The sequence below is a fragment of the Cygnus atratus genome, chromosome 10 (assembly GCF_013377495.2).
Source record: "Cygnus atratus isolate AKBS03 ecotype Queensland, Australia chromosome 10, CAtr_DNAZoo_HiC_assembly, whole genome shotgun sequence".
Taxonomy (NCBI): domain Eukaryota; kingdom Metazoa; phylum Chordata; class Aves; order Anseriformes; family Anatidae; genus Cygnus; species Cygnus atratus.
The window spans coordinates 4,449,370-4,470,228 of record NC_066371.1 but is presented as its reverse complement, the minus strand read 5'-3'; the positions used below and the strand labels follow the sequence as shown (position 1 = coordinate 4,470,228).

At 42.0% G+C, this 20,859-nt stretch overlaps 1 protein-coding gene across 2 annotated transcripts; it reads right to left on the bottom strand.

Annotated features, from left to right (window-relative positions):
* Positions 1-218: 218 nt before the first annotated feature.
* EIF4E3 (eukaryotic translation initiation factor 4E family member 3) lies at positions 219-19,149 on the bottom strand. Of its 2 annotated transcripts, none has more exons than XM_035546949.2 (7): positions 18,963-19,149; positions 10,871-10,943; positions 8,853-8,947; positions 6,803-6,863; positions 3,654-3,720; positions 2,136-2,291; positions 219-1,612 (listed from the first exon to the last, which is right to left on the bottom strand). In XM_035546949.2, exons 1-7 carry the CDS (start codon positions 19,088-19,090, stop codon positions 1,566-1,568), a joined length of 627 nt encoding a protein of 208 aa, XP_035402842.1. In that variant the 5' UTR covers positions 19,091-19,149; the 3' UTR covers positions 219-1,565. The 2 variants fall into 2 exon arrangements, with proteins under 2 accessions (XP_035402842.1, XP_035402843.1); XM_035546950.2 differs by lacking the exon at positions 18,963-19,149 and adding an exon at positions 13,093-13,427.
* Positions 19,150-20,859: the final 1,710 nt, after the last annotated feature.

Here is a 20,859-nt window from a genome sequence, read left to right as displayed (position 1 = left end):
AATACCTTGAGTACCAACTGAATATATACAAGAGATGGTACTAATGTACTTCAGGCCTCCTTTCTGGTTTAACAAAAAAAATTAAAAATATTATTTTATCTGCAAACAAGATGTAGATAGCTTGTAAGAGAAGTCTTACTGAAAAACACACAGGTTTAAAAAAGCAGGTCTGGTAACATTTTGTTTCAAAATCAATCACAGAAGCAAGACATTTGATCTAAGAAAATTTATTTCTTTAATTAATAATCTCATTAACTGCAGTTTTAATTCATAAATACAAAGTTGTAAAAAAAACCTCATGTGCAATCCTTACTTTTAAATTTGATTCTAATGGCTGCTTCTTAATACTCTAAACATGTGGAAATCAGTGCAATTTGAACAGTCGCCAAACAAGAACTCTTACCAATGAAGTAATGCTGAGCGGAGCACACATTCTTCTCTATGCTGCAGCTTCTTCTTGCAAAAGGAACTAAATCTTTGGTAGTATAGTAAAGCAAACCGACACCTCATAATTAATATAGACAAACATTTAAAGAGTAGCACAGTTAATGTTCACATTCATGCTGTAAAACAAAATCCATTTATTTTCTTTAAATTAAAAAAAAAAAAAGACCTAAGGAGCCCTGATAGCTTAAAAACAGAGAGAGAATTTCTTCTTTTGCACTGAAATCAACAGCAATTCTGACCTGACCCTCCACGAGTACGGGCCCTAAAATAACTGCAGAAGTGTGAGGGATGGGGATCCAGTTAGTCAAATGCATTAGAAATGATTCATGACTTTTTCCCATAGTGTACAGAAAAATATCATACACTAAAAAAATAGAGACGAACCCTTCTTAAATAGGGGGTTTAGAGTTTGCAGGGTTTTTTACCTTTAGATCTCTCAATACTAGCCTGAAGAAGAGTTGTTTTGAAGTCATCGCACTTTAAACACTCGTTAACGTTATCTCACATAGGGTTAGTTCCAATATAAACGTGTCTCTTTAGTTGCTCATTCAGTGAATACTTCACTCTTTACTCTTACAGCATGTGTGCTGTTGTCAGTGCAAGACCAGATTACATAGTCCATTAGGATAATGCAGTGCAACTCCTTCATCTCTTGGGACAAAGACAGTGAGTAAATCTTAGCATGATAGGAATGTCTCAAAATGAAAACTGAAAACACATTTCACCAAGCCAGTATCCCTCTATGCACAGCACATCTAGAGAAAGCAGCGTATCATGTTTGTGCACATTTGCATTTAACTAAGTACAGTACAGAAAAAAACAAAGCATTCTATCTTAATGAAATCGGAATAAATATGATCTGATTGAAAAAAATAGTGGCCAAAATAACTTTTTAAAGAAACAATGACGAATTAAAAACACAACCAAACAAGAAGTAATGAATGGCACATTTGGCAGGCAGGGTAACTATGTTTCCTCATTTTCAGCAGCAATAGCCCAATCTGAAGTGTTGGAAACTCAAGAGGGCCACTGCACGTAGTGGTTCTGCAGGACTTCCAGCCATCCTTCTGCTCGTTCAGACCACCTCAGAACACTAAGTGTCAAGCACAAGACTGTGCTTAATGTTTTCCACGTCTGCCTTCAAAAGCATGGTGCTCTCTGTGTGCTAAGGGAGAGAGAAGGGGGGGGGGAATAAAAAGAAAACGTAAATTTTTTCAAGGGGTTGAAAAGATGAAGAGGAAAGACAGCGATGCACAAGCAGTCTAGGAAGACACAATGTGCCGAAGAGTGATTTTCGGGAATACACTATTCTGATTACACATTTATGTAGTCTAAAGAAAGGGATCCCTTAAAATCCTGTCTGTAACTGGTTCCACTAAACCAATACCCACATTAAAAAGCATGCAGTCTTGGCAGCTATCAAGATGTCTCTCGCTAACTTTAGGAACCAGGTATATTAAGCATAAAGCTGAATACATTCTAAAATTAAATCTAAAATATTCTATGCTTTGAACGGTAGCTAAGGCACAAGACCATCTGTAATTCTTAGGAAAAAATTTCAACGCAACGAGAGATGCTGTGTTTCCAAATGGCTAATGAGGAACCAGAGAGGTTATTCCCACGGAAATATCCCACCAGCATCTTGTTTCTCTAAGGATGGTGGAAATTAACTAGCGAAAAATACTTACGTTTATAGAACACTGCTTTAAAAGAGGTGTGTGGCAGAAGTTTATATATCTTTTCTAAAACTTTAGCTTCACTTGCTAAGGAAGCGTTCCCATTCCAGACTTGTATAACATCTTCACGGTCACGAACGCTGACGCTAACCCCTATTACTTCATCATCTGCATAGAAGAGGAAGCATCATTAAAAAAAATACTTGAGAAGTGAGACATGTCTAATTCGATACTTATGTGCTGTGCAAGTGCCCAGAAGTTGAACAAACTGAAGCAATGAAAGAACAATCTCCAATGCAGGGAATACAAGTGTTCAAACCAGACAGAACAGTCACCAGAAAGAAACAAACGCTATTTATAGAAACTATTGCAAATATTACCTCATAATGGTTTTAATGAAGTGCCACAAGATTATTTATTAACACTTATCCTTGAGCAGGAGGTAATCTTGGGATTCCCTTCAGTATGTTTAGCAATATGAACTACTAAGGGAAATCTACCTTCAGTAAAACACCACAAGCAAAAGCCTGCAGTGGTGGATTAGCCGTATTGTATTTTTCCCCAGAAACTTTTTCCCCCTTTGTGATAAAGCAGTGAAGGAACACTTCCTAACTGGTTGTTCAGTTTCATTTTAACAGCTAGTTTAATCCGATATTTGTGTTTAGGAGAGGTAAACAGGGTCACAAGAGATGACGCAGAAGTGCCATTCACATAACCCAGACAGAAGAGCCAGCTCTGTAACTGAGCCTGGACGCACGAGATGGTCACAGGCTCATACTCGCTGTCCGTGACTGAGCAGCAGCACTTGCTGATGCACCTTAAGCATGCCGGCATTCCCAGCGCCTTCCTGGAGTCCATTTCCAAATGAAATGTGTAAGCACAGAAGGGACGTTTATTCTGAAAGTGATTTCATTAAATCATTACATCTGAACAAAACCACATATGAACTTCTGGATAATTAATGACTGTTTTCCGGTAAGCCAGCAAGGTATTTCAAGAATTTTACGTAAATTAAATCACACTACAGACTACTTTGACCTAAGCAATGCTTTTAAGTGATAATGAAAGCATCACCTTTGGCTAGAGTGCTAAGCTGGGGTTCAGAAGACCCGGGTTTCCATTACAGCTCTGTTATGGGTTTTAACATCACCACAGGCAAACCACACAGCTTCTCTGTGCTTCAGGTCTGCTCTGGTGCTTCCCCAGGCAGCCCGTAACCAGAAGGGACCATGAGGGCTAATGGGCATCTGTCTAATTCAGTTGCTTCCAACTGTGACAGTACAAACAATCCGGTATAAAAATGTAATTTGGTGTGCCAGAGTTCTGGCATTGTAGAATTTAATATTAATCATTTAAATGCTGGCAAAGAGACAGACATTTAAAACCTTGATAATCTGCTGGCTTCCCAAGAACACAGGCTGTTGAGCTGGAGTCTATAGGTAGCTCTGCACTGGAACAGCTGAAATACCTCATCCTCCTCTTCCTGAGGGTAGGTATGGATACGATACCAGTATCACTTTTAAAAGTTACCTGCTGCACAACAATCCATGAACTGTTCTCCAATAGTTGCTAACAGAAGCTCTTTCCAAACTGCTGCCTAATAAGAAGAAAAAAAGTTACTTTTGCTTTACTATCTCTTAATTTAAAAGTTAGGTTTGCTAGCTCCATTTTGAGTACGCTCTCTTTCTGAGGTTGTCTAAACAAGAAAGTATTTGTTGCAATTACACGCTATGTTATATTAATAATTTCTTCAATATAGTTGGAGCAAGAGTTTAGACCCTGGAAATGAATACTGTAACAAAGAATTGTTAAAAATATATATTTTTAAACTATATTTACTTTCTGTGTCTGTGTCCAAGACGCATCCTGAATGCACTAATCAACGTACAGCATGAAAGTAGAATTCTCCCAAGAATTTCCCATGATAAAAAAGTAAGGCTTTACTTGTGATCATTTGTTTCTATGAAAATACAATTACTATCCACATTAAAAAAAGTACCAGAAATCCCTACCAACAAGTTAAATGGATTTATTATTTAAACATCAAGTCTGATTTGCCTTGACTATGAAATAAGGCTGTCTTTCAACAAATTCAGATGCTCACTAGAGAGTTAAAACGGAGGGGAGTAACAACTATCTGCCAGTTTTCTTTGGCTCTGTTAGACGAATTACACTGTTATTTGCTTTTGGCATTTATTACCTAAGCAAAAGACCATACAAATTTTGGAATGCCTCTGGATCAACATGTTCAGTAATATGCTCCAAGGTGTGCATTTACAGGGACAGAAAATACAGACGTTGATGTATTCTGTAATATATATATATATTTTGCTATATCACCATAAAGATTTTATTAATACACTTCTTTTAAGGAATGCCTTTCTGCTATTTGAAATTAACTTGAATTTTAGTACTATTAAAAAGAAAGAGCAATTAAATGCACCAGGGTTAAAACAAAAGCAGAAGAATTAGTAATTAAATGCACCAGGATTAGAACAAAAAGCAAGCAGCTACGGAGATGACAAACCAATAAACTGCCTTAATGGAGCTTCCAAGTACTCCTAAGCCATCTTCTGGACTACAAAGGACCAGACGTTCCTGTGACTCATTACCACCTCATCCTATCCATAACATGAAGCTATGCTATGGGAAGAACTGCTGCCATGCCTCACAAGGCAGCTTGAGGATGTCAGTGTGAGCCTGCGAAATGATGCCCTTGCCTGCCAGCGTCCAGTCCGTACATTAACGTGCGATGACCATGCACAGTCATTACCGGGCGCAGTGCTCGCTACCGTGAGTCGTCCTTACGGCCTCATGGGTAGGAAGCACTTCATCCAGTAGTAAGCAGTTGCAGGATCAGGTTTATAAGGATCTAAAAAGTATTAGTTTTCGTATTAAAAACCAGCATACAGAAGGGTCACCGTACGCATGCAACAACATTTAAGTGTCAGTATTTTGTCGGTCAGATTTTCATTCCACTTAGAAGACTGGTGTCTTTAGAAAAAAACACATTTCCCTCCCTCCACACCCTCTCCAAGCACTGCTCTAGCGCATTATCTTCCAGTGAGGGCTGTACAAGACGGCTCGTCTTGGCCAAGGAGATGAGGTCTGGGTGTGCGGTGATTAGAAGCATGAAGCCAAGACTGAGAAATAGGCATAAATAATATATTATGCCATTTACAAAGGTACTAAAAGCTGACTCAGGTTCATCTCCAATTAAACTTTTCAGAGGACACCAGGGACATGTGGTACTTAATTTGAGATATCAGAAAGTAACCTCATGTCAGAAAGTGGTGACCATTCTATGAAAAACAAGGCTTCTTTGGGGTCCCTAAATTCATCACACAGTAATGCAGGCTCCCAAAACCACTTGTCACTGATGACAATCTTCACACCTTGGGTTATAATAGGAAAAAGAAAATTTCAGAGTCTTTTGTGATCACTGGGGATTGGAGGGAAGAAAGCTGCAATTCACATATGGGAAAGAGCCCACAGGCAAAACCAATTAGCTTTTGGCTGAAGTTTCAAGTACCATCTTTCAGCATTTAATGCCTCCTGCAAGGCTGTCACATTTTTCTTACAGTTCATGTTTAGTATTTAAAGGCCTGATCCAGACCCCACCTGCACACACACAACGTGAATAGGTCAGACCTCTTCCCTGTGGCAGGTCACAGGAAAAGGCAGTTACATGCATCTGACAGCACTGCAACACTCAGCACACAAAGTCATTTATTTCAGCAGGGCTAGAACGACGACATGCCTGTACATTTTATCTTTTGCATTTCTAAATTCCAAAAAGAGAAAACTAAGAAGCACCGTGTTCACAAGATGCACATGTGAGGTGACTGACAACCTCAAACTCAATCTTGCCAAAGGGGATGATCCCACTATTCTTCTCTCCTTTACCCCACATAGTCATTAAAATCAACTCTCCTGGCTACACACTCAAATTAAAAAATAAGTTTAAAAAAAAAAAGAGACTTTCTGACATCATAGTGTGCTAAATTGGCTCACAAAACAGTTTGGTGAGCACCAGAGCCATCACAAGGGGGATGAGGAGAAGAGAATAAACAAGATCTTCCCTCTTTCGAGGGAAGACAGACATTAGATGGGACTAGCTACCTGTGGAGATAAAGCCTTAGTCCTCGTTTGTCCTGAGAAAAGCACAGTGCTCCTCACTCCCACATGTAGTACATACAAGCAGTGCCAAGCACAAGCAGTCCTACTAAGTTTGACACAAAATTTGGGAGCATTTGGCACTTTGTGAAACTCTAGAAGTTGTGCTGAACCATGCGTGCAGATTGCTGAAGAGCATTACTGAGGTTCTGGCTGTAATATTATCAGGAGGAGGTTTTTATGTTTTGCTTTGCATGCCTGTAAGCAAACTGAGTCTTGAGAACAAAGGCGTTTACAGAATACCATCTTTGTCAAATGGAATACAACACTGCAGCTTTCATTTGATTTATAATACCTTGACAAATGTGATCAAAACAAGAGATACTAAATTAGCTGAAAATAAACTTTTGCTCACTGTCTTAAAGCAAAAGATTACAGACTTTAAAATGGCGTTTGGTTGTTGTATTGGATGATGTCAAAACTAGAAAGTCTTACGACAGCTTTATCACATGGAATTTAAAGGAATCCCCTTCCAAAAAAAATCCAAGGAAAGTATTACATACCGTACTTTCTTTAGGGACCTTCATTTTCCATATACCTCCCTTGGCATTGCTTTCCTCTTCCCTGGTTATGGGAAATAGATCAATAAAATAAGCATTCAGATCCACATCAAGATAAACCTATGTTCAGGGGTTAATTTTCCCAGAAAAATCCCATTTGAAATGCAATTACTAACTCCGGGTAGCGTGACTCAAATTATGACTTCTGACACCAGACATAATTCTTCCATTGTTCATACGAACTGTATCTCTCAACACCTAATCCCTCTCCCAAGTTTTGTGTGTTGGAAAATATATACATTTTCCCTGGCTACGGACTAGCTTTGAAGTGGCTGCACACTATATGGGAACAAGCCACAAAGCAATTTTATGTTTTACTATGGTAACCTTTTATTTTGGGAGAACTCTGGCACATATCATTTTCACAGAAGCAACTTGTTACTCTCAAGTTTATCCATTTTAATAAAAACCATGAGTACACTTCATTTCAGTTTTGTGACAACTAGAAATTAATTGTCTTTGTTTAAAAAAAAGACTGAAGTTGTCTGGGGCCAGGACAGACATAAGCTTTAAACTGCCTTTTAATTACAAAGGTACAACACAGAAACTTCTGAACTTTTCAAGTTTTCTGTTACAATTCTTTCTGTAACATTTTAAATTTTAGGGCTTTTAGTTTTTTGTTAAGGCTCTGTAAAAGCAAAGTTAAAGGCACAACCTAAAAGTCACTTTCGGAGTAGCTAAAGCCATTATGAAAGCCACAGAGACTCTCCAGGTCAGTGATATCCCACTGGTCCATACAAACACCTGTGGCAGAAGGAGGGAAACCTTTGCAAGTCCCCAGTTCATTCTTCTGAATTTGTTTTTCCTCCTAAAAACCAGTGCTGCGGGGTTAGCCAGTACACCGTAACTGCAATCTGAGAAAAGCTGCTCGGCAGTAATTACCGTTAAGCCAGGGGGCTACCAATGGTATTAACCTCTTGCAATCCCTTCCCTACAAGGCAGCGCATACGTTTACTTAAGTCTTAAAACTGATGTATCATTTTCAGGAAAAGCTTTTGCATTTCACACCTTCAACAGTGATTTATCAAACCAAAACTAAGACTAGAAGAAAAAAATCCGTTCAAAAATATCAAGGAACTGCACACACTGGCCCAGCTGATTTATACAGACACCAACATTTTGTTCAAACCCAATTTAGCTATTCTGGCCAGTCACAGTATTTTTATTTATTTTTTTTTTTTTTAGAAAACTAACAGATCTTCAGACGCGTTTCACTTTAAAGAAGTATTTGCCTCTTCAGTAGATTAGGACAGAAACCTCCTGTAGTAACTCAACATCCAGTTAGAGACACGATGATCCAGTTAGAGAACCCTAATCCAATTACAGTCTAGTGCAAATGATGTCAAAAAGATCAAATCTCTTCAGCAAATGTTTAAGATAATTAAGATGTGAAGGAACTGGATCAGGAAGAAGGTATGCTAAACTCAATTTCTGAAAGGAAAACATCAATGATTTATACTTTATTTCATTACTATCCCACAATCAAGTAGGGACTTGCTGCAATGCACCACTTCATAATGCCTTAAGTTGGTTTTAACCCAAGCCTGTAAGTACATTTTAATGCATGCTCCATAATTTTGTACAGGTGAAGAACAGTTAAGGACACACCAGTTATTTGCATCATTATTACGCTAGCTTCACTGCAAAGAAAAATTTGCAAGGTAATAGCGTGTTTCAAAGACAAGTAACATTCTGCGCAGTCTTGAACCAGATTTCAAAGGCACATTTTAATTTCTTAATTGTTAATCCATAATTTAATTTCTGACATTTCTGTTCAAAGGTGGACAATTAAATTACAGCCTGCACTTTTAATAATGATTCTCTTTAGTACAAGTCACTTTTAAGCTTAACATAACCCCTAGGGTACTTTTTGCAAGGTCAGGCATTTGCAGGCAACAGAAAGGTGACGCTCCTGGCCCACGCCTGCCTCCTTTCCCCATGTCAGGTTTTCCCAGTGCCCACTCCCAGAAGTGTCTGATGATAGCACACTTACCAAAGTGGCCGTCTTTCTCCCCGCATTAAGTGGTAACTACATCTCAGGGGCAAGCTTGTCACAGGAGGAATGTTGTTGTAGACACTCCAGAAATTCTTTATAAAAACAAACAAAAAACTAGTTGTATTAACACAAGAAACTACATTTCAGATGAATTTACTTCCTTGGTCATATTCTCTAAAACCATCACATTGGTTTATAGAACATTACATCTTACTCCTAGAGACCTGTCATCTTCCGCGTTACAAGTAAATGAAACTTACTGCATTGTAGTCAGTCAACTTACTGCAATTTCACTTGTGTGTTTACACTAAAGTATGTCCGAACAAACCAGTACACTAAACTTCCTTAACGTACTAAAGATATATACTTACATAAAATCTCCACCTTGTGTCACTAACAGCTAGTCTAAAACTTCACTGGGATCATCTTGAACTACAAAGAAATAGCGATAATGCTGTTGAACTAAATCCCTAACTAGCTGTCCAACTACTCTGCCTTGATCACAGTAACAATTTGCATTAGACAAAGAACTTGAGATGCACGTTAATACAGGAATGGAGGAGAAATGAAAAGATGCAGGATCCATCAGAATACATCCCAGCTTTTCTGGTAGTAAGAGCAGCAGCTGTCACATGCGCTTGGGGTGGATAAAAAGCACCTAGAGGTAGTGGTGAGCAACAGGGAGGGATGATTGAAGGGATCCCAATTCCCTTTCTTCTTTATCCAACAGCCAGGATGAAGAAAGGATTTTAAAGACTTATGTTGCATCAACATGTAGTGATGCAACATTAAGCATTAGTACAACTAATTAAGTATTAGTTCATCTAATACTTAATCATTAGCACAACTTAGAAACAAAGACTGCAACATTATGCGGTAAGATTTTGTAGCCCTTGGCAATTCCATCTAACAGCCATTACCATTATCCAGTCACAAGAAGAGAAGGAAAACTATTAAAATATAAAAGTGGGTATGAAAAATCTGTGAGAAATAGGAACATTTATAGTAAGTTCTGGGCCACCGTGCAGTGCTGCTCCTCTCACCGATGAATATGGAAAAAGAGGCACAACCAGTGGCTCCCGCGGGAGAGCCAACACCAAGCACTGGCTTCAGCTTTCCCCTCGCGCTTACCTGGCCTCGTGCCTGGGTCTTCCCAAAGGACCTAGAGGGATTCTTTGTATTTTCAACCCCAAATCCATGGGGAAAAAACAACTTAATTTTTCTGAACAATAAAGCCCAGTACTTTAATGAATAAAGGCTGGATTCAGAGTGGGAAAATGGCCGTTACCAGACACTGTGTACACTGTTTTGTGGTCTTACGCTGACCTTTTTCCAACAGTTCAAACAATAGCCAGAGTAGCTGGTTTTGAAACAAACCCACTGGTGCTGTCAGCTCAAACTTGACAGAGATGTTCCGCTGCACAGCTGATGCAACCATCCCGCTAACACAGGCATGGTAACTCTGGTATAAAACAAAAATGCAATTTACTTGCAAGAGATGCCCGCTGATGGGCACTGGCAGATGACACAACCATGCAGAATTTCTCATTGCTGCATGATGTAAAAGCATTTTGATGTGTCAGTTGGATAGATTTTTGTTTTTATTTAAAAAAAATCATGCTCCAGGGTAGAAAGAAGAAAAAAACACAGGCTGTAGCATTTAGTTTTTATGCAATGATTTTCTGTACTAAAACTTAGAGAAAAGTCAGGAAAAATACTTAAAAACACATCAAGTATAACAACACAGCACAGGCACAAGTGGAAACTCCGGAAAGTTTATGGGTGGGCTTGCCTGATCAAGCCAATATTTCCTCCTTTTCTGGTCTGGAAAGCCAAGTGAAATTCAAACAGTGACTAAGTAATACCACACACGACCATGCACAATAACGCTTACACTTCCTACCACAGGTGAGCAAAGCCGTGAGCGTGACTCATCTGTATGGGTGTTAACGCTGCTTCACACCTTAAGTTTTGCTTTTCTCGTGCGGCAGTTGCTAGAGCAGAGCCAGCCTTACCTGCACTGTTTGTACTGTATAAATCTTCTTCAAGTTTGAGGCACATTCAGCTGCTGTAGTACCAGGTAGTGACCTTGGGGGGGAAAAAGAAAGTAGGGATTAATAAAAATGGATTTTAACAAGAGGGAAGAAGGGAGACAGATAGGGAGAAGTGAATCACACGAGTGTGAAGATGAAATATCCACATATCAAAGCCACACAGAAAACTCCAATTCTAATTATCATTAATCATTTAAAGAGAAGAACTCCATTGTTCTTATACTTTTGAGTAAATAGAGATTTGCCAGGTAAATTGGGATTTTAGAATAGAATAGAGTTGTCCGGTTGGAAGGGACCTATGAAGACGAAGCCCAGCTGCTATTTTATGAAATCACTTTCAGTAAGCAGGTAAAATTAAGATTTTAAACAAAAAATATCAGTGCTCCTAACTGCCACACCACACTTTTCAGCTGTTAGACATCAGGAGAAAAAAAAAAAGTTATTTGTCTGGAACCTGCAGCCCCTAAGCTCGCATTCCCAGCTTGTTTGCCAGTGACTCCCAAGAGCCAGGGGCACCCCGAGACCCCCGGCACCCCCAGACCCCGGGCACGCCGCATGGGGGACAGCGGCCGCCAGGTGGCAGCGGGCTCCAGCCCAGCGCAGCACCAGGAGCCCCCGGCCCCGCTCCTGCATCCCTCGGATGGTCTGAAGGAGAGCAAGACGCAGGGCTAACCGGTGTATTGCCGTTATACTGAGCTGATTTCACCGCAGAGCGCTTCTAGTGTTAGTGTTTTATGGGAGACGCGTACGGGCTGATGGGAACGCAGCGTGCCAGAGGACAGCTCCTGGTTTCGGTGCTGTGAGCCACCTAACTCAATCCACGTGGGAAATTTGGAATTTCAGGCAGTCTTTCCACCAGCAACAATTAATTCTTCAAGCCGTGTCTGCTGCTGGCACTTGCCACAAAGCCAAGAGGTCCTTGGGCTGGTCCCACTGCCAGGGCGCAGGGCTACGCTGCCGTACACCAGAGATGGGGTGAGCTTCTCCGGGTCACCCTCACATCGACCATTCCCAAGCTCCCATCCCAACCGGAGCTGCTGCCTTACGGCACCGCAGCACTGGGCCCTTTTCAGCCTTTGTGCCATCTCTCGGGTGCGTGCAACGCAGGACAGTACATCCACCACGTCCCCAGGTGTCCTCGCTCCATCACCACCCACCTGACAATCCCAGCACGCACCCTCCGGCACACTTGGTGGGAACGCGGTCAAAATTTCCAGGGCTCATTCAATTTGTTAAAACCACAAACATTTTCTCCCTCAGAAGCTAACGCGGGTTTTCTAAAGCAGAACAAAGATCACAAAGCAACCTCCCATTGCACAGGAAACATGGCACTCAGAAGACTGAGCCCACAAACAGAAGTAACAGAGGAGACAACAAACAGAGGGGAATACAGCTGCTGCTCGGGTACCTGCTGAAGAAAGATCCAAGGGGATCTTTCTGGGCAAACCAGACTCCAGTAACCCTCCCGTCTCTGCAGCTGCTTGTCCTGGTACATCTGATCAGCATGTAAAACACTACAACAACTCTCAGCTGTTACAGATATAATTCAGACTCTGGGGCAGAAAGGGGTATCCACATAGAAGAAATGAAATAATTAAACAAGCAAAACTGCTGAAGCAGCACCAGATCTTCAAAACTTTAATACTGGTCCCCAGGTTTCTTGGGGGACTCCTATCAAAGCAAATGACTTAAAGTCACAAAAGCAGCAGAGAAACCCTTCCGTCTTTTCCAGCATAGGACAGACTAGCTAATGATCACTGGATACAAGACTACGTCACTGTGATGGACTCGACAAGAAAACAGGGCATTTGATGCCCCAATTTCAGTAATTAATTTAACTAGAGGTTATAAAAAACAGACAAGAAATCAATATAGTGCAGGTTTGAGTCCTGTGGTTCACAAACTACAAAAACTCCCACTGGAAGACTGATAACTGATAATGTGAAAACAACAACAAACAAAGCTTTCAGTGTGCTTGGAAGAAATTATTATCGTGACTGGTGGCATCTCTGCACTCACCATTAAAGAGCAAAAAGAAGAATCCACAGTATTTAACAGATCCAAAGTCAGACAGCTTTCGAACACACAAAACAATGAAAGTAGTAAGGAGTCAAAGGAGATGGAAAACTCAGCAGGGAGGTAACTGTCAATGAGGAATAGCGGATTTACAAACTATCACTTACTTTTTCCTTGCTGCTGACCAGAAGCAGCACATCTCACTTTGTGTCACGTATTATAGACCTTTAACAGGCAAAACATGAGACAATTTTGCCTCTTCTTGTTTCATACCACCGTTCAAGAAATTTCTTCTCTTACGTCCTGCTGCCAGTTTGCTAACTGCAGATCACCGATACCTACGGGGTTAACTTTGCTGTACAACGTGTGGCATCTTCTCTGCATGTTCACACTGATACTGCTCCCGAAATGCTGCCATGGTAAGGTCTATTCAAATGAAAGAGAAATCCAGTCTGTAATGATAGCTTTCAAAGGTTATCCAGATAATCACGGTAGCCATGTAGTTATTTTAACGCCATTTTAAAGATCAGCTAAGAATGAAAGACAGAATATTCCACTCCGAGGGCATCAAATGGTTCATTTTGATAGCTGCAGATCACATAGTTTGTCTGGAAAAAAAAACATTATCAGCTGGCAGAAAGCACCAATCAACCAGCAAATTACTTGTTTTAAAAGTTAAGGTGACCAACTACTCATTTATTCTTAGTAACCTGCCTGGCAAGCACTTCATGCCCACAAGATTACACTGCATTATGTTAGCCTCTCACCCAGCTCTGAGAAGTGCCACTGATTTATGGGTATGAGCGTGAACCCCTAAACCTTATTAAGCAAATACTCCTGAAGGGACTGTAAATGATAAAATGACAGCATGCATCAATTTAAAAGTTTCAGGACCATTTGCTGCAGAAGTTACACCTGCACAAATTGGGTTTAATGCATGAGTATAGGACAGAAACGGTATTTTAAATCGCAGACAGCCAGAGAAGGAAAAAGTGCATTTCATTCAAAATTACAGATTGCTGACAGCAATGAACTGCAGCTGTTCTGCGATAGCCACCCAGAAACTCAGCAGGTAACAGATGACAATTGAGTGGGTTTTGTGCCTCAAAACCCAGGAAATAGTGATTTTTTTTAACCAAGTACAGACAATAAGTTTAGACTAAACTAGCACAAGCGTTAGATGAGTGTCTAATGAAGAAACCTGTAGATACTACTATTTCTGTAACTATTCCGACAAACGCTTGCAATATAAGCTGGGAGTAATAAGATGTTTGTGTACCTTGCTGAAGAAAACTCACTACACACTCTACTACAAAACAGAAAGCTTCATTTAAGGGTCTGTATTTGCAGGTCATTATGGGGTTCCTCCCTGTGGGATAACTTTGCTACCATCAACAGTAACATCAAGCTGATGCGCCACAAGGAATTTTGAATTATTGCCATGGTGCCATTTTGAACCGACTCAACAAGCACTGCAAACCCCTAGGAGCAGGAGGGAAAAGGCTGCGTCAGAAAGCAGCTGGACACAGCTTTTGGAGGCGGGCATGTCAGCCTGTGGGCCACCAACCCATTAATGCACACCCAGCTTCCCCATGGAGCCTGCACATGAAATATTCAGCAGCTCTCCTGCTCCGTGCCCTGCGATTCCCAACACCTTCCTGCACCTGCAGAATATTTATGGGAGAAGTTTCAGTGCAACTTCTGGAAGAACTGAGCTGCCTAATGAGGTGAGGCCCACTCCAGTAAACTGCAGGGGCATTAGTTAGAAGTGGAGCATGGAGACAGAAATAACCTACCCAAACTGAATCCTACTGCCAGCTTGCTTAGCTGCTCCTTTATTATTCCAGCATGAATAAAGAACAAGAGACACAAAGATAAATTCCATTGTTTTATGCATGAATAAACCTCCAGGTGGTTGTGCTTATGTTAATGTGACGCTGAACTGTAGCTCTTCTGTTTCCCTGCAAAGAGCCAAGGATAGAAGTTTTTTTTCGTACGTACTCACACTGGCCTTTGTTTCCCAGCGGAATCACTCCACGGCTTTAGCGGGAGCTTTAAACGCTACTGAGTACTTTTGAAGATACCACTGTCAGTACTTCGACACAACTGGTTTGGGTACGATTAAGCAAAATATTTACTTGCAAAGCATAAACTCAAAAACATGCTGTGGCAACTAAATCAATCTGGCAATCCATCCTGAATACAGACAAAGACTGATTTCAAGCCATCAAAGCCTGTCAAAATGCATTTACCAGGTTGAACGTTTTTATAATATTAACCATCATTTTTCATTGTAAGCCACCTACTCATGTGCTTTAATAGATGAAATAGATGATTCTAGATAAATAGGATTTTGTTACAGGGAAGAAGGGAAATTATTAAGTTTAGTTTCCAATATTTGATGCGTTCAGTTATAATGATTCACAATTATTATGAAAACAGCTCAGTTGTCTACTAAACATTATTTATATAGATCTCATCGCTATAAACTGGAGAGAGAAAAATCAGCATATAGGGGTATATTTATGTGAGAATGTTTTCACTTTCCTGGAGTTGTCTATTAACATTGCAGTACATTTGACAACATTCATTAGCATATTCTTCCTCTCAAAGATACAGAAGAGTTGAACCATAAACAAAATTACCTAAAAAGCACTGTTGAAGCGAGGCAAGAAGAAAAGGCAGACAGGCCCCTACAAGGAAACCTGCACTGTTGTGTACATACACTCACACACACTTCCACTGACATGAGCAGATCTTTGACAGCGCTTATCTGGAAAGGAGCCTTCTGTACTAGGCTTTTGTGATCTGCGTCCAATTTCTGATAGCAGCGATTTGTAAAGAAGGGTACCCATATTTTCCTCACTGTTGACCGAAAGTGGCATGTCAGCAAAACTGTCAGCTTAGATGCACTTAGATCTTTAAAAGACGTCTTTCTGCAAGGACGTGCAACATCTTCATCGCTGCAAGTGCATACACACACTCCGGACCACAAACTGTAACCACTGACAAAACCTCTGGCTTCTCATTGAGAGGCTGAAAAAAGCAGACAGCTGTTAGTACTAGTATCTTCTATTATTTTAGCAGGGAAAGGCTTACTTAGTGTAGCTTTAATCATAAGAGGGCATACAAGGCCAGGTAAGATACTTGCATTGTGCCCAAAAATACACATCAAAAGGAAAATCAGTTTCACCACCTTTGTATTTACACAAAGATTGCATCTAGATCTACAACCCCAAATCCCATTAAGGGTTAGTTTCAAGTGCCTAACCCGGTTTGTTATCCATGACATCCCAGCCTTTGATGGCCATTTCGCTTAACTTCTCCTTTTGTGAAATCCCCATGATGAATGCCCTAAACAACATGGATATAATGACCAGATTTCTAATCCTTGTTTTCAAATTATTACTTCCACTGAGGCATAATCACACTTCATTGTTAAAAAATAGACTGCACAGTATTGCAAAAACTAGAAATGCAATCTTCTGTTTAAAAGCCAGAGACAACTACGGCAGAACTGTGCACTAATTCACAGCCACACTGAGATGAGCAGGAGTGTGACGAGCCACCAGCACCAATCAGCTTCCCAAGGTGGTACCAAAGGCATCCGCAAGACCTGCTGAAATTCCCCAGGCCTTGTAACATCACCAGTGCACGGCATGCAAAGCACTACGAATAAGACATGCAGGTATCAGCTCGGAAACCTGCAGAATGGACACACAAAACAGCAGATCTAAAGACTTGGTTTTAAAACACTTGGTACATGACCTTTAAAGATTTTAACATTTTTTTTTTTAAATCTCATTTCTTTTAACAGGAAAAAACGACAGCTTCTAGCTTCTGTCTTTGTATGTGAAATGGCTGGCCTGTGAGCATTTGAAGATCATTCATGGGAACTTACTTGTCAAACTAGTGAATAATATTTTCCCAAACACTTTCATCACTCTCACTTTCCTAAAGCATATATGGGGTCAGATATAAGAATGTGATGTCAGACCGTTAATATTTTAGACGCATCTAAGAAAGAAGGCTTAGCACTTACAGGAAATGCAAATGGCCCATGACATGCGTGAGATAATGACGATGAACCAGAACCTGGTCACAGGACTGCAGCACTCAGATGTTACACCTACGCCAAGGCGTTTAGAGAAACAAGTGCTAATGTGGATAAAACAAAGGCATTTACTTCTGAGGTGGGAGATGAATCCGGGACACTAAGGTAAAAAATGAGGCCATTAAACCCAAGTGAATCACTTGGAAGCATGTCACAAGCTGCTAGAAGAAGTGCTACTTCCTGGATATTTACTTTAATTGTGTGCCTTAATGAAAAGACACATGCCGGAGATCTCAGAACATATGCCATGGATCTCTCACTACAGTGACAGAAAGATGCCTACCTCTACATATCCATCTCACCAGGTTCTTCACCGAGAGGGTGGACGCACACTGGAACAGGCTCCCCAGTGAAGCAGTCACTGCACCAAGCCTGTCTGAATTTAAGAAGAGATTGGACTGTGCACTTAGTCACATGGTCTAAACTTTTGGGCAGACCTGTGTGGTGCCAGGAATTGGACTTTATGATCCTTATGGGTCCCTTCCAACTCGGGATACTCTATGATTCTATGAGCTCAACATCTACTTACCCTCAAGTCTCACGTCCTCCTGCATTTCAGCCCCAAACCAGTGTAATACATAGAGGCACTCAGAACCAATACCATCTCATGACACAACACCACTGCTCCACACTAGGAGTTACTATAGTACGTTAAAAATGCTCAGTTGTATTCTACAGAAAGTTCATCCCATACAAGCCCAAGCACCAGTCCCCCAGCAAACCGTGTGGGTGTACCAGTAAACAGTACAGATGCTTCGGTGGAACTGTGTAGACACACGAACCTCCACACACTGCAGTCATCTAAGTTCCTGGTTGTGCATTAAGAGCTCTCTCGTGTGCTTTTTAATGACTTACATTTAAAAAAAGTTAGTAATATTGCTCCCTGTCATTATTCTGCTACTGTTGCTGGTAAACAAAACTGTGCAGAGTGTATATAAGGCTAAAGACATGTTGATGCCTGGTCACACTTTTTTTTTTTTTAAATATACATTCACTTTTGGTTTTGTAAGGTAAGGAAGAACAACACTACCTAATTAAATGCACTTAAAAGGGATCAGAAGGAGGGAGAACAAAAAGAGAACAGCATAACTGAGTTTTAAAGTCTGAAATGCAGTTGAACCAGGACTTGGGGGTGGGGGGATCATGATACAGGTCAGTAACTTGAAATGGATTTTAACTTCTGGCATAAATTATACAAGCTGGACACGCTTATCTCCACATGCTCATGTAAACAAGCAGATCTTTGTGATAGCTTGCTTCAGAAGTGGTCCAAATCCTGTTTTTTAGAAGTAACCAAACAGAAAACACGATTCCGACCCTGAACCTGGCCGTAACTAAGTCACGGTTCAAAGGGGCGAACCGGGAGCGATTTGTGGGGTCACTTATAAGGTTTGCGGGACCTGAGACCATCTGCATGCTTTTGTCAATTTCATGCTATTTCTCCACCACCAAATAAAAAAGGGACAGAAAAGAGGAGGAGAAGCTCGGGGCAGTGCGAGGAAGGCGGTCAGCCCGCAGCAAGGCTCGCAGGGGGAAGAACTTCTCTTGGTTGAGGGAGAGGAGAAACATAACAGAAAGTAGAAGGGGTGATACAGAAGGTTAACAACAAGACAAAAACACAAACCGGGAGCAGGCCGGGATTTAACCTTCAGTTTCGGCCTGGGCTCGGCACGGTGACCCCAACCCCCGGGCAGGCCCGGGCCCCCTCCCTCGCCTCCCCCTGCCCCGCGTCACGTCTAAATTTAGGGCTTAAAGCAACAACCCGGGCGCCGGCACCGATAACTACAAAAGCAAAACTGGCTCGGAAAGTGACTTTATTAATAGTGGGCGGAAAGTGTAAGGGGGGGGGGGAGCCAGCAAATTGGTCCGTTACATCCAGAAGTTCTCCCCCCCGAAGGCAGCCCCCCCAGCTCCCCCACTCACTTGTCGAGCCAGAAGGTCCAGGGCGAGTGCAGGGGCAGGGGCAGCGGCAGCCCCGGTCCCCCCGGCCGCCCCTCCGGGGAGCTCGGGGGCTGCGGGTCCGGGGGGCCGGCGGGGGGGCTCAGCGCCATGTCCCTGCCCCGGCCGGCCCCGCAGCGCCGCCCGCATCGGGGGGGCGGGACGTGAGAGGGCGCGGGGAGGGGACAAGGGACGCGGGCAGGAGGAGGAGGGGAAGGGAGGAAGGACGGGAGGGGACAAGTCGGGTGTCGGGGAACCACCCCAAAAACCAGACCCCGTGTCTGAGGGCGGTGCCCAAACGCCTCTTGAAGTCAGGGCTGGGTGCTGTGAACATGTCCTTGGGGAGCCTGTCCCAGTGCCCGACCACCTCTGGGTGCAGAACCTTTCCCTAACCCCCAGCCTGACCCTCCCCTGTCCCAGCTCCATGCCGTTCCCTCGGGTCCTGTCGCTGTCCCCAGAGAGCAGAGCTCAGCGCCTGCCCCTCCGCTCCCCTCGTGAGGGAGCTGCAGGCCGCCATGAGGCCTCGCCTCAGCCTGCTCTGCTCTGGGCTGAACCCAGGGACCTCAGCACTCCTCACATATCTTCGCCTCCAGACCCTTCCCCATCTTCATAAACCTCCGTTTTACGCAGTTTTATGTCTTTCTTACATTCTGGTGCCCAAAATTGTACACAGTGAGGAACACAGGGACAGAGAAGTGACAGACAGGGATCGATCTGACTTGAGCACACAGCTGACTTGCACAGGGGCATATTTTTCTGTCTTCTAATCTTCTCTCCCTCCTATTTAATTTACATGCTTGTTTTAAAGGGAAATGTTTCTCATAATACAGCATGGACTTGTGCTTTAAATTCTCACATTATTTTTATAATAGTATTTCTTAATTTAAGATTCTCCCCAGTGGGACTATGCACAATAGTAAAGTTAAACACCCACATAAGCGATAGCAGGATCAAAGACCATGAATCACATCGGATTCCTTGCAAACACATTTAGTAGGATGAATAATTTTATATGTACTTCTTCCTAAAAGAAAAATCAATGAAGCCACACTCCTTTAAAAAATGAAATCTAACAGTAAGTAAGGGCAGAGATCACCCATACAAAGCAGTCTGTACAGTGACAGTGAAGAAACAAAAAAAAAAGTTAATGATTATGTTGTGCAGATGGAAAATGCTAACTGCTTAGCCAAATTAAATAAGATCTAGAAAACCAGTTGCACCATCTCTTGCAATTTAATTTACTGCTCTTTAAATAGAAGACAAGATAATTACTGCTTGGGAGAGCTTGGAGTCTGAAATTCATTGGTATGCCCACTCCAAGCTTTCTCCCGCTGTGTTAATGCTCAGCCCACCAAAAACGTTCATCCTGAACAAAATACTACAATAAAAGGTTGTACCTAGGCACAGCAGGCCTCAGTTTTCACAGGAGAGCTGGAGAAGAAGAGAAGGTAGGAGGGTGCGACTTCCTGAAGGGCACACCTCGCCTCTGGGCCTGCGGCAGACAGCCTCCATGCCAGTGGCGTTTCCGGTGTCCTCCCACTAAGGTTGCCAGTGCAGTGCTCGTTTTTGTCTATGCAGCCAATCTCACTGGAAATAAGGCCAAGACCACGAGCATGTACTACACAGCTAACTCCTTTGAATCCACTGCCTGCCTCTGACAGGAACCACACGCTGCAGCAAAAGCCTCCAGATTCCACCATCAGAGAGCAGCTCATCATTTAAAACATTATAGCTCAGGTCGAAAACAAATTACCACGTTACAAACAACCTGAGCTCTAAGGAACAATATCAAAGTACAGCCCCCACACCTCCAAGACACTGAGTGAATACCAGGCAGCAGTGCCTGTATCATTACTCCAAGTGAGACATGTAAAGCCTCTGT